This window comes from Pleurodeles waltl, chromosome 5, assembly GCF_031143425.1.
Source record: "Pleurodeles waltl isolate 20211129_DDA chromosome 5, aPleWal1.hap1.20221129, whole genome shotgun sequence".
NCBI classification, from domain to species: domain Eukaryota; kingdom Metazoa; phylum Chordata; class Amphibia; order Caudata; family Salamandridae; genus Pleurodeles; species Pleurodeles waltl.
The window spans coordinates 23,788,792-23,801,895 of record NC_090444.1 but is presented as its reverse complement, the minus strand read 5'-3'; the positions used below and the strand labels follow the sequence as shown (position 1 = coordinate 23,801,895).

At 54.3% G+C, this 13,104-nt stretch overlaps 1 protein-coding gene across 1 annotated transcript in view; it reads right to left on the bottom strand.

The window, feature by feature from the left end:
• Window positions 1-10,860, bottom strand: part of LOC138295307 (zinc finger protein 271-like) — a 100,724-nt gene extending 89,864 nt beyond the window's left edge. Inside the window, exon 1 of the mRNA XM_069233521.1 lies at window positions 10,703-10,860. Coding sequence (XP_069089622.1) covers window positions 10,703-10,792 — 90 coding nt within the window. The 5' untranslated portion in view covers window positions 10,793-10,860. The remainder of the gene's footprint in view (window positions 1-10,702) is intronic.
• Between the last annotated feature and the right edge of the window lie 2,244 nt (window positions 10,861-13,104).

The following is a 13,104-nucleotide window of genomic DNA, read 5'->3' as shown; positions in this document are numbered from 1 at the left end:
CGTACCTTCACCACCAGAACACTGTCCAGTCACGCACTAAACCCCATCGTACCTTCACCACCAGAACACTATTGAGTCGCACACTCCACCCCATCGTACCTTCACCAGGCTGGCTCTCTCTTGTCCAAAAAGAATGCTGTACAGAAACTTCTTTGATCCAATACATGGCATGACACTAACTACTCTATGATCCAACTCACTACCAATACATCCTGCACTGCCTTCCATTGATTACAGCTCCCATACCCCTCAGCTAGACCTCCCTTAACCAACCCCTCTCCCCAAGAGCTCAAACTTGAACTGAACTCTATCCCTCACTTGGACGTAAACATGTAGAAAACTTCTGAATGATAAAGTTATTGAGTTTTCATTTTTAGCTTGGAGGCCTGTAGACTTTCATGGCAACACCACAATGAATACAAACCTAACTGCTGCTCTTCTATTTTCTGTTAACCACCTCACTGCAGCTCTGTGTGCGTCAACGTTACTCAAAATCTTATTGTAGCTCGGTCCCGCCCTCCTACTGCCTGCAGGGTGCAGTGCTCCAGTCTTGTCTGCCCCTTTCTCACATGGTACAGCACTTGCATCTGATGGAGTCTGAGTGATACAGCATCTGTATCTAGGGGTTCATCACTACCACTCCCTGCAAGGAGCAAGGGCAACCTACTGCCCCTGCAGTGCTCTGAACGCCCCCAATGGTTCTACCCCCAACCCTCTGCTGTGTCACTGGTCCAGCCCTCCAAGCTGTGCAGTAGTCCGCCTCCCCCCCACCCCTTGTAGTGTACAATACTCTGCCCTCCACCCCTCGTAGTGTACAATACTCTGCCCTCCACCCCTCGTAGTGTACAATACTCTGCCCTCCACCCCTCGTAGTGTACAATACTCTGCCCTCCCCCCCTCGTAGTGTACAATACTCTGCCCTCCCCCTTGTAGTGTACAATACTCTGCCCTCCCCCTTGTAGTGTACAATACTCTGCCCTCCACCCCTTGTAGTGTACAATACTCTGCCCTCCACCCCTTGTAGTGTACAATACTCTGCCCTCCCCCCTTGTAGTGTACAATACTCTGCCCCTCCCCCTTGTAGTGTACAATACTCTGCCCTCCGCCCCTCGTAGTGTACAATACTCTGCCCTCCGCCCCTCGTAGTGTACAATACTCTGCCCTCCCCCTCGTAGTGTACAATACTCTGCCCCTCCCCCTCGTAGTGTACAATACTCTGCCCTCCACCCCTCGTAGTGTACAATACTCTGCCCTCCACCCCTCATAGTGTACAATACTCTGCCCTCCACCCCTCATAGTGTACAATACTCTGCCCTCCCCCTCGTAGTGTACAATACTCTGCCCTCCCCCTTGTAGTGTACAATACTCTGCCCTTCACCTTGTAGTGTACAATACTCTGCCCTCCACCCCTCGTAGTGTACAATACTCTGCCCTCCACCCCTTGTAGTGTACAATACTCTGCCCCTCCCCCCTCGTAGTGTACAATACTCTGCCCTCCGCCCCTCGTAGTGTACAATACTCTGCCCTCCACCCGTCGTAGCGTACAATACTCTGCCCTCCACCCGTCGTAGTGTACAATACTCTGCCCTCCAGCCCTCGTAGTGTACAATACTCTGCCCCCTGCCCCTTGTAGTGTACAATACTCTGCCCTCCACCCCTCGTAGTGTACAATACTCTGCCCTCCACCCCTCGTAGTGTACAATACTCTGCCCTCCCCCTTGTAGTGTACAATACTCTGCCCTCCACCCCTTGTAGTGTACAATACTCTGCCCTCCACCCCTTGTAGTGTACAATACTCTGCCCTCCCCCTTGTAGTGTACAATACTCTGCCCCCGCCCCTCGTGGTGTACAATACTCTGCCCTCCCCCTTGTAGTGTACAATACTCTGCCCTCCCCCTTGTAGTGTACAATACTCTGCCCTCCCCCTTGTAGTGTACAATACTCTGCCCTCCACCCCTTGTAGTGTACAATACTCTGCCCTCCCCCCCTCGTAGTGTACAATACTCTGCCCCTCCCCCTCGTAGTGTACAATACTCTGCCCCTCCCCCTCGTAGTGTACAATACTCTGCCCCTCCCCCTCGTAGTGTACAATACTCTGCCCCTCCCCCTCGTAGTGTACAATACTCTGCCCCTCCCCCTTGTAGTGTACAATACTCTGCCCTCCACCCCTTGTAGTGTACAATACTCTGCCCTCCACTCTGCCCTCCACCCCTTGTAGTGTACAATACTCTGCCCTCCACCCCTTGTAGTGTACAATACTCTGCCCTCCACCCCTCGTAGTGTACAATACTCTGCCCCTCCCCCTTGTAGTGTACAATACTCTGCCCTCCACCCCTCGTAGTGTACAATACTCTGCCCCTCCGCCCCTTGTAGTGTACAATACTCTGCCCACAATACTCTGCCCTCCATCCCTCGTAGTGTACAATACTCTGCCCCTCCCCGTCGTAGTGTACAATACTCTGCCCTCCACCCCTCATAGTGTACAATACTCTGCCCTCCACCCCTCATAGTGTACAATACTCTGCCCTCCCCATCGTAGTGTACAATACTCTGCCCTCCCCCTTGTAGTGTACAATACTCTGCCCTCCCCCTTGTAGTGTACAATACTCTGCCCTCCACCCCTTGTAGTGTACAATACTCTGCCCTCCACCCCTCGTAGTGTACAATACTCTGCCCCTCCCCCTTGTAGTGTACAATACTCTGCCCTCCACCCCTCGTAGTGTACAATACTCTGCCCCTCCGCCCCTTGTAGTGTACAATACTCTGCCCACAATACTCTGCCCTCCATCCCTCGTAGTGTACAATACTCTGCCCCTCCCCCTCGTAGTGTACAATACTCTGCCCTCCACCCCTCATAGTGTACAATACTCTGCCCTCCCCATCGTAGTGTACAATACTCTGCCCTCCCCATCGTAGTGTACAATACTCTGCCCTCCCCCTTGTAGTGTACAATACTCTGCCCTCCCCCTTGTAGTGTACAATACTCTGCCCCTCCCCCTCGTAGTGTACAATACTCTGCCCCCCTCGTAGTGTACAATACTCTGCCCCCCCCCTCGTAGTGTACAATACTCTGCCCCTCCACCCCTCGAAGTGTACAATACTCTGCCCTCCACCCGTCGTAGTGTACAATACTCTGCCCCCCACCCCTTGTAGTGTACAATACTCTGCCCTCCACCCCATGTAGTGTACAATACTCTGCCCCCGCTCCTTGTAGTGTACAATACTCTGCCCTCCCCCTCGTAGTGTACAATACTCTGCCCCTCCCCCATGTAGTGTACAATACTCTGCCCTCCACCCCTCGTAGTGTACAATACTCTGCCCTCCCCCTTGTAGTGTACAATACTCTGCCCCCACTCCTCATAGTGTACAATAATCTGCCCTCCCCCCTTGTAGTGTACAATACTCTGCCCTCCCCCCTCGTAGTGTACAATACTCTGCCCTCCCCATGTAGTGTACAATACTCTGCCCTCCCCCTCGTAGTGTACAATACTCTGCCCTCCGCCCCTCGTAGTGTACAATACTCTGCCCTCCCCCCTCGTAGTGTACAATACTCTGCCCTCCCCCCTCGTAGTGTACAATACTCTGCCCTCCCCCATGTAGTGTACAATACTCTGCCCTACCCCATGTAGTGTACAATACTCTGCCCTCCCCCTCGTAGTGTACAATACTCTGCCCTCCCCCCTCGTAATGTACAATACTCTGCCCTCCCCCTCGTAGTGTACAATACTCTGCCCCTCCCCCTCGTAGTGTACAATACTCTGCCCCTCCCCCTCGTAGTGTACAATACTCTGCCCCTCCCCCTCGTAGTGTACAATACTCTGCCCTCCACCCCTTGTAGTGTACAATACTCTGCCCTCCCCCCCTTGTAGTGTACAATACTCTGCCCTCCCCCCCTCGTAGTGTACAATACTCTGCCCCTCCCCCTCGTAGTGTACAATACTCTGCCCTCCCCCTCGTAGTGTATAATACTCTGCCCCTCCCCCTCGTAGTGTACAATACTCTGCCCTCCCCCTCGTAGTGTACAATACTCTGCCCTCCACCCCTCGTAGTGTACAATACTCTGCCCTCCACCCCTCGTAGTGTACAATACTCTGCCCCTCCCCCTCGTAGTGTACAATACTCTGCCCTCCCCCCTCGTAGTGTACAATACTCTGCCCTCCCCCCTCGTAGTGTACAATACTCTGCCCTCCCCCCTCGTAGTGTACAATACTCTGCCCCCCCCTCGTAGTGTACAATACTCTGCCCTCCACCCCTCGTAGTGTACAATACTCTGCCCCCCCCTCGTAGTGTACAATACTCTGCCCCCCCCCTCGTAGTGTACAATACTCTGCCCTCCACCCCTCGTAGTGTACAATACTCTGCCCCCCCTCGTAGTGTACAATACTCTGCCCCCCCCCTCGTAGTGTACAATACTCTGCCCCCCCTCGTAGTGTACAATACTCTGCCCCCCCTCGTAGTGTACAATACTCTGCCCCCCCCCCTCGTAGTGTACAATACTCTGCCCCCCCTCGTAGTGTACAATACTCTGCCTCCCCCTCGTAGTGTACAATACTCTGCCTCCCCCTCGTAGTGTACAATACTCTGCCCTCCCCCATGTAGTGTACAATACTCTGCCCTCCCCCATGTAGTGTACAATACTCTGCCCTCCCCCATGTAGTGTACAATACTCTGCCCCTCCCCCTCGTAGTGTACAATACTCTGCCCCCCTCATAGTGTACAATACTCTGCCCCCCTCATAGTGTACAATACTCTGCCCCCCCTCGTAGTGTACAATACTCTGCCCCCCCTCGTAGTGTACAATACTCTGCCCCCCCCTCGTAGTGTACAATACTCTGCCCTCCCCATGTAGTGTACAATACTCTGCCCTCCCCCCCTCGTAGTGTACAATACTCTGCCCCCCCTCGTAGTGTACAATACTCTGCCCCCCCCTCGTAGTGTACAATACTCTGCCCCCCCTCGTAGTGTACAATACTCTGCCCCCCCTCGTAGTGTACAATACTCTGCCCCCCCCTCGTAGTGTACAATACTCTGCCCCCCCCTTGTAGTGTACAATACTCTGCCCCCCCTCGTAGTGTACAATACTCTGCCTCCCCCTCGTAGTGTACAATACTCTGCCCTCCCCCCTCGTAGTGTACAATACTCTGCCACCCTCGTAGTGTACAATACTCTGCCCCCCCCTCGTAGTGTACAATACTCTGCCCCCCTCGTAGTGTACAATACTCTGCCCCCCCCTCGTAGTGTACAATACTCTGCCCCCCTCGTAGTGTACAATACTCTGCCCTCCCCCTCGTAGTGTACAATACTCTGCCCCCCTCGTAGTGTACAATACTCTGCCCCCCTCGTAGTGTACAATACTCTGCCCTCCCCCCTCGTAGTGTACAATACTCTGCCCCCCCTCGTAGTGTACAATACTCTGCCCCCCCCTCGTAGTGTACAATACTCTGCCCTCCCCCCTCGTAGTGTATAATACTCTGCCCCCCCCTCGTAGTGTACAATACTCTGCCCCCCCCTCGTAGTGTACAATACTCTGCCCTCCCCCATGTAGTGTACAATACTCTGCCCTCCACCCCTCGTAGTGTACAATACTCTGCCCTCCCCCTCGTAGTGTACAATACTCTGCCCCCCCCTCGTAGTGTACAATACTCTGCCCTCCCCCCTCGTAGTGTATAATACTCTGCCCCCCCCCCTCGTAGTGTACAATACTCTGCCCTCCCCCTCGTGGTGTACAATACTCTGCCATCCACCCTCATAGTGTACAATACTCTGCCCTCCACCCCTCGTAGTGTACAATACTCTGCCCCTCCCCCTCGTAGTGTACAATACTCTGCCCCTCCACCCCTCGTAGTGTACAATACTCTGCCCTCCATCCCTCGTAGTGTACAATACTCTGCCCCCCCCCTCGTAGTGTACAATACTCTGCCCTCCACCCCTTGTAGTGTACAATACTCTGCCCTCCACCCCTTGTAGTGTACAATACTCTGCCCCTCCCCCTCGTAGTGTACAATACTCTGCCCTCCCCCCTCGTAGTGTACAATACTCTGCCCTCCACCCCTTGTAGTGTACAATACTCTGCCCCTCCCCCTCGTAGTGTACAATACTCTGCCCTCCATCCCTCGTAGTGTACAATACTCTTCCCGCCCTCGTAGTGTACAATACTCTGCCCTCCACCCCTCGTAGTGTACAATACTCTGCCCCCCCCTCGTAGTGTACAATACTCTGCCCCCCCCCTCGTAGTGTACAATACTCTGCCCTCCACCCCTCGTAGTGTACAATACTCTGCCCCCCCCTCGTAGTGTACAATACTCTGCCCCCCCTCGTAGTGTACAATACTCTGCCCCCCCCCTCGTAGTGTACAATACTCTGCCCCCCCTCGTAGTGTACAATACTCTGCCCCCCCTCGTAGTGTACAATACTCTGCCCCCCCCCCTCGTAGTGTACAATACTCTGCCCCCCCTCGTAGTGTACAATACTCTGCCTCCCCCTCGTAGTGTACAATACTCTGCCTCCCCCTCGTAGTGTACAATACTCTGCCCTCCCCCATGTAGTGTACAATACTCTGCCCTCCCCCCTCGTAGTGTACAATACTCTGCCCTCCCCCATGTAGTGTACAATACTCTGCCCCTCCCCCTCGTAGTGTACAATACTCTGCCCCCCTCGTAGTGTACAATACTCTGCCCCCCCCCTCGTAGTGTACAATACTCTGCCCCCCCTCGTAGTGTACAATACTCTGCCCCCCCCCCTCGTAGTGTACAATACTCTGCCCTCCCCATGTAGTGTACAATACTCTGCCCTCCCCCCCTCGTAGTGTACAATACTCTGCCCCCCCTCGTAGTGTACAATACTCTGCCCCCCCTCGTAGTGTACAATACTCTGCCCCCCCCTCGTAGTGTACAATACTCTGCCCCCCCCGTAGTGTACAATACTCTGCCCCCCCTCGTAGTGTACAATACTCTGCCCCCCCCTCGTAGTGTACAATACTCTGCCCCCCCCCTCGTAGTGTACAATACTCTGCCCCCCCTCGTAGTGTACAATACTCTGCCTCCCCCTCGTAGTGTACAATACTCTGCCCTCCCCCCTCGTAGTGTACAATACTCTGCCCCCCTCGTAGTGTACAATACTCTGCCCCCCCCTCGTAGTGTACAATACTCTGCCCCCCTCGTAGTGTACAATACTCTGCCCCCCCCTCGTAGTGTACAATACTCTGCCCCCCTCGTAGTGTACAATACTCTGCCCTCCCCCTCGTAGTGTACAATACTCTGCCCCCCTCGTAGTGTACAATACTCTGCCCTCCCCCCTCGTAGTGTACAATACTCTGCCCCCCCTCGTAGTGTACAATACTCTGCCCCCCCCTCGTAGTGTACAATACTCTGCCCTCCCCCCTCGTAGTGTATAATACTCTGCCCCCCCCTCGTAGTGTACAATACTCTGCCCCCCCCTCGTAGTGTACAATACTCTGCCCTCCCCCATGTAGTGTACAATACTCTGCCCTCCACCCCTCGTAGTGTACAATACTCTGCCCTCCCCCTCGTAGTGTACAATACTCTGCCCCCCCCCTCGTAGTGTACAATACTCTGCCCTCCCCCCTCGTAGTGTATAATACTCTGCCCCCCCCCCCCCTCGTAGTGTACAATACTCTGCCCTCGCCCTCGTGGTGTACAATACTCTGCCATCCACCCCTCATAGTGTACAATACTCTGCCCTCCACCCCTCGTAGTGTACAATACTCTGCCCCTCCCCCTCGTAGTGTACAATACTCTGCCCCTCCACCCCTCGTAGTGTACAATACTCTGACCTCCATCCCTCGTAGTGTACAATACTCTGCCCCCCCCTCGTAGTGTACAATACTCTGCCCTCCACCCCTTGTAGTGTACAATACTCTGCCCTCCACCCCTTGTAGTGTACAATACTCTGCCCCTCCCCCTCGTAGTGTACAATACTCTGCCCTCCCCCCTCGTAGTGTACAATACTCTGCCCTCCACCCCTTGTAGTGTACAATACTCTGCCCCTCCCCCTCGTAGTGTACAATACTCTGCCCTCCATCTCTCGTAGTGTACAATACTCTGCCCTCCCCCCTCGTAGTGTACAATACTCTGCCCTCCCCATCGTAGTGTACAATACTCTGCCCCCGCCCCTCGTAGTGTACAATACTCTGCCCTCCACCCCTTGTAGTGTACAATACTCTGCCCCCCCCCTCGTAGTGTACAATACTCTGCCCTCCACCCCTCGTAGTGTACAATACTCTGCCCTCCACCCCTCGTAGTGTACAATACTCTGCCCTCCATCCCTCGTAGTGTACAATACTCTGCCCTCCCCCCTCGTAGTGTACAATACTCTGCCCTCCACCCCTTGTAGTGTACAATACTCTGCCCTCCACCCCTTGTAGTGTACAATACTCTGCCCTCCATCCCTCGTAGTGTACAATACTCTGCCCTCCCCCATGTAGTGTACAATACTCTGCCCTCCACCCCTCGTAGTGTACAATACTCTGCCCCTCCCCCTCGTAGTGTACAATACTCTGCCCCTCCACCCCTCGTAGTGTACAATACTCTGACCTCCATCCCTCGTAGTGTACAATACTCTGCCCCCCCCTCGTAGTGTACAATACTCTGCCCTCCACCCCTTGTAGTGTACAATACTCTGCCCTCCACCCCTTGTAGTGTACAATACTCTGCCCCTCCCCCTCGTAGTGTACAATACTCTGCCCTCCCCCCTCGTAGTGTACAATACTCTGCCCTCCACCCCTTGTAGTGTACAATACTCTGCCCTCCCCCCTCGTAGTGTACAATACTCTGCCCTCCCCATCGTAGTGTACAATACTCTGCCCCCGCCCCTCGTAGTGTACAATACTCTGCCCTCCACCCCTTGTAGTGTACAATACTCTGCCCCCCCCCCTCGTAGTGTACAATACTCTGCCCTCCACCCCTCGTAGTGTACAATACTCTGCCCTCCACCCCTCGTAGTGTACAATACTCTGCCCTCCATCCCTCGTAGTGTACAATACTCTGCCCTCCCCCCTCGTAGTGTACAATACTCTGCCCTCCACCCCTTGTAGTGTACAATACTCTGCCCTCCACCCCTTGTAGTGTACAATACTCTGCCCTCCATCCCTCGTAGTGTACAATACTCTGCCCTCCCCCATGTAGTGTACAATACTCTGCCCTCCACCCCTCGTAGTGTACAATACTCTGCCCTCCCCCATGTAGTGTACAATACTCTGCCCCCCCCTCGTAGTGTACAATACTCTGCCCTCCATCCCTCGTAGTGTACAATACTCTGCCCTCCATCCCTCGTAGTGTACAATACTCTGCCCTCCCCCCTCGTAGTGTACAATACTCTGCCCTCCACCCCTCGTAGTGTACAATACTCTGCCCTCCATCCCTCGTAGTGTACAATACTCTGCCCTCCACCCCTTGTAGTGTACAATACTCTGCCCTCCACCCCTTGTAGTGTACAATACTCTGCCCTCCACCCCTCGTAGTGTACAATACTCTGCCCCCCCCTCGTAGTGTACAATACTCTGCCCTCCACCCCTTGTAGTGTACAATACTCTGCCCTCCCCCCTCGTAGTGTACAATACTCTGCCCTCCCCCCTCGTAGTGTACAATACTCTGCCCCCCCCCTCGTAGTGTACAATACTCTGCCCCCCCCCTCGTAGTGTACAATACTCTGCCCTCCACCCCTTGTAGTGTACAATACTCTGCCCCCCCCCTCGTAGTGTACAATACTCTGCCCTCCCCCCTCGTAGTGTACAATACTCTGCCCCCCCCCTCGTAGTGTACAATACTCTGCCCCCCCCTCGTAGTGTACAATACTCTGCCCTCCACCCCTTGTAGTGTACAATACTCTGCCCTCCCCCCTCGTAGTGTACAATACTCTGCCCTCCCCCCTCGTAGTGTACAATACTCTGCCCCCCCCCTCGTAGTGTACAATACTCTGCCCTCCCCCTTGTAGTGTACAATACTCTGCCCTCCCCCTCGTAGTGTACAATACTCTGCCCTCCACCCCTTGTAGTGTACAATACTCTGCCCTCCCCCTCGTAGTGTACAATACTCTGCCCTCCACCCCTTGTAGTGTACAATACTCTGCCCTCCCCCTCGTAGTGTACAATACTCTGCCCTCCCCCCTCGTAGTGTACAATACTCTGCCCTCCACCCCTCGTAGTGTACAATACTCTGCCCCCCCTCGTAGTGTACAATACTCTGCCCCCCCCTCGTAGTGTACAATACTCTGCCCTCCACCCCTTGTAGTGTACAATACTCTGCCCTCCCCCCCTTGTACTGTACAATACTCTGCCCTCCCCCTCGTAGCGTACAATACTCTGCCCCTCCCCCCTCGTAGTGTACAATACTCTGCCCCTCCCCCGTGTAGTGTACAATACTCTGCCCTCCCCCCTCGTAGTGTACAATACTCTGCCCCCCCCTCGTGTAGTGTACAATACTCTGCCCCCCCCCCTCGTAGTGTACAATACTCTGCCCTCCCCCTCGTAGTGTACAATACTCTGCCCTCCCCCTCGTAGTGTACAATACTCTGCCCCCCCCCCTCGTAGTGTACAATACTCTGCCCCCCCCCCTCGTAGTGTACAATACTCTGCCCACCCCTCATAGTGTACAATACTCTGCCCTCCACCCCTTGTAGTGTACAATACTCTGCCCCCCCCCTCGTAGTGTACAATACTCTGCCCCTCCCCCCCCGGCCCTCTCACCAGGGGGTAGGCTGCCATGCCTCCTCCGCGCTGCCCCGCCGCCCCCCGGAGCCCGGGGCCCGCTCCCCTCCGCGGCAGTCCCGGCTGCATGGGGGGTCGGTGCCGGGATCAGCTCCTGCCTCCGTCAGCCATGGACCCGGGACCTCAGGCTGCGCTCTGCGCATGCGCGCAGGGAGTGCAGTGTACCGGGCGCTGCGCATGTGCTGCAGGGGCTGCCCTGTCCCAGCGAGGTGACATGCATTACATGACTGCGCATGCGCTTCAGTATCTTGCGCGCTGACCCGTCAATTGCAGCGTGGTCTCGCGGACGCCATCTTACTTGAGTGCAAGCCCTCCCACTGCAGGGTCCGTGGTGTTGAATAACTTCGTGTTTTTTGTCAAGCACGACACAGCTGGTGGACTAACGGCCAATGACTGAGTGTTCACTCCAGCCGAGCTCCAGGGTCTCTAGTTCCGTTGGAGTGGTAGTTCGTCTAGTGCGGTGACTCACTGCATGCTGGGACTTGTAGTCCTGTTAATTCAGCAGTCGAAGTCCATTACGAAAATATTGGGAGCTGTCAGCTGCATGGGGGGAGCGCTGGACCACTTCACACTGCGGGGGGGGGGGCTGGACCACTTCACCCTGCGGGGGTCAAAGGCGAAGCAGAAAAAAGCAAAATGTACTGTAAGGTTTTTCACAGTCAGGTGGCTACATATTAAATAAAGCACATCTTAGATAATAAATCAGTAAGTCGTCACCCAGTGGGAAATGCGCCCGAGTACATTATGACACCTCTTTTCTGGCTATTTAGGGTCTCTGCTTTGGGGAATTCCTTAGATAACGAATGCAAGAGCTCATCAGAGTTCCTCTGCATCTCTCTCTTCACCTTCTGCCAAGGAATCGACTGCTGACCGCGCTGGAAGCCTGCAAAACTGCAACAAAGTAGCAAAAACGACTACTGCAACTCTGTAACGCTGATCCTGCCGCCTTCTCGACTGTTTTCCTGCTTGTGCATGCTGTGGGGGTAGCCTGCCTCCTCTCTGCACCAGAAGCTCTGAAGAAATCTCCCGTGGGTCGATGGAATCTTCCCCCTGCAACCGCAGGCACCAAAAGACTGCATCACTGGTCCTATGGGTCACCTCTCAGCACAACGAGCATGGTCCCTGGAACTCAGCAACTCTGTCCAACTGACTGCCACAGTCCAGTGACTCTTCAGTCCAAGTTTGGTGGAGGTGAGTCCTTGCCTCCCCACGCTAGACTGCATTGCTGGGTTCTGCGTGATTTGCAGCTGCTCCGGCTCCTGTGCATTCTTCCATGATTTCCTTCATGCACAGCCAAGCCTGGGTCCCCGACACTCCTTCCTGCAGTGCACAACCTCCTGAGTTGTCCTCCGGCGTCGTGGGACTCCCATTTGTGACTTCGGGTGGACTCTGGTTCACTTTCCTTCTAAGTGCCTGTTCAGGAACTTCTGCGGGTGCTGCCTGCTTCAGTGAGGGCTCCCTACGTTGCTGGGGGCCCCCTCTGTCTCCTCCCCCAAGTGGCAACATCCTGGTCCCTCCTGGGCCACAGCAGCACCCAAAAACCCTAACCGCGACCCTTGCAGCTACCAAGACTTGTTTGCGGTCTTTCTGCGTGGAAACACATCTGAAAGCTTCATCGCGACGTGGGACATCTGTTAGAAATGGGGTTTTTGCCTCTGTCCAAGCAAGAACCCTCACTCTAGTCAGTGTAAGTCACACACAATCCAAAATGATCCTGTGCCCACCCTCTGGTAGCTTGGCACGAGCAGTCATGCTTAACTTAGAGGGAAATGTGTATAGTATGTGTGCAATAAATCATACAATAACACAATATAGCACCACAAAAATACACCACACAGTGTTTAGAAAAATATATAATATTTATCAGGATAATTGTAGGTGAAAACGAATAAAGACGCAATGTGAAATTGTAGAGATATCACTGAAAAGTGATATACAGTGTCTTAAGTCTTTAAGAAGCAAACAAAGTCTCTTTCAAGCACAAAGTACCTGGTTTAAAGTTGAAAATCTCCGCAAAGGGCCGCAGAAGAAGAGATACGTGGAAAAACGGTGTGTGCGTCGATTTTTTCTCTGCACACACGGGCTTGCATCGTTATTTTTCACGTGGAGAAGTCGTGAGTCGTTTTCCGGCGCGCGGACTGTCTCTTTCTGTGGGTCACGGGATTACCAGATGTCCCGGGGTCTGTGCGTGGATTCTTCAGCTTGTTTTCCAGTTGTGCGTCGTTCCGGAAGGCTGTGCGTGGAATTCTCGATCTCACGGCAGGCGTCGCGTCGATTTCCCCTCTGGAAGTCGGGCGGCGTTGTCCTTACGTGGCCGTGCGTCAAAGTTCCGGTCGCCCCGGAGGTGTCGCGTCCATCAGCGTCGGTGTGCGTCGATTTTC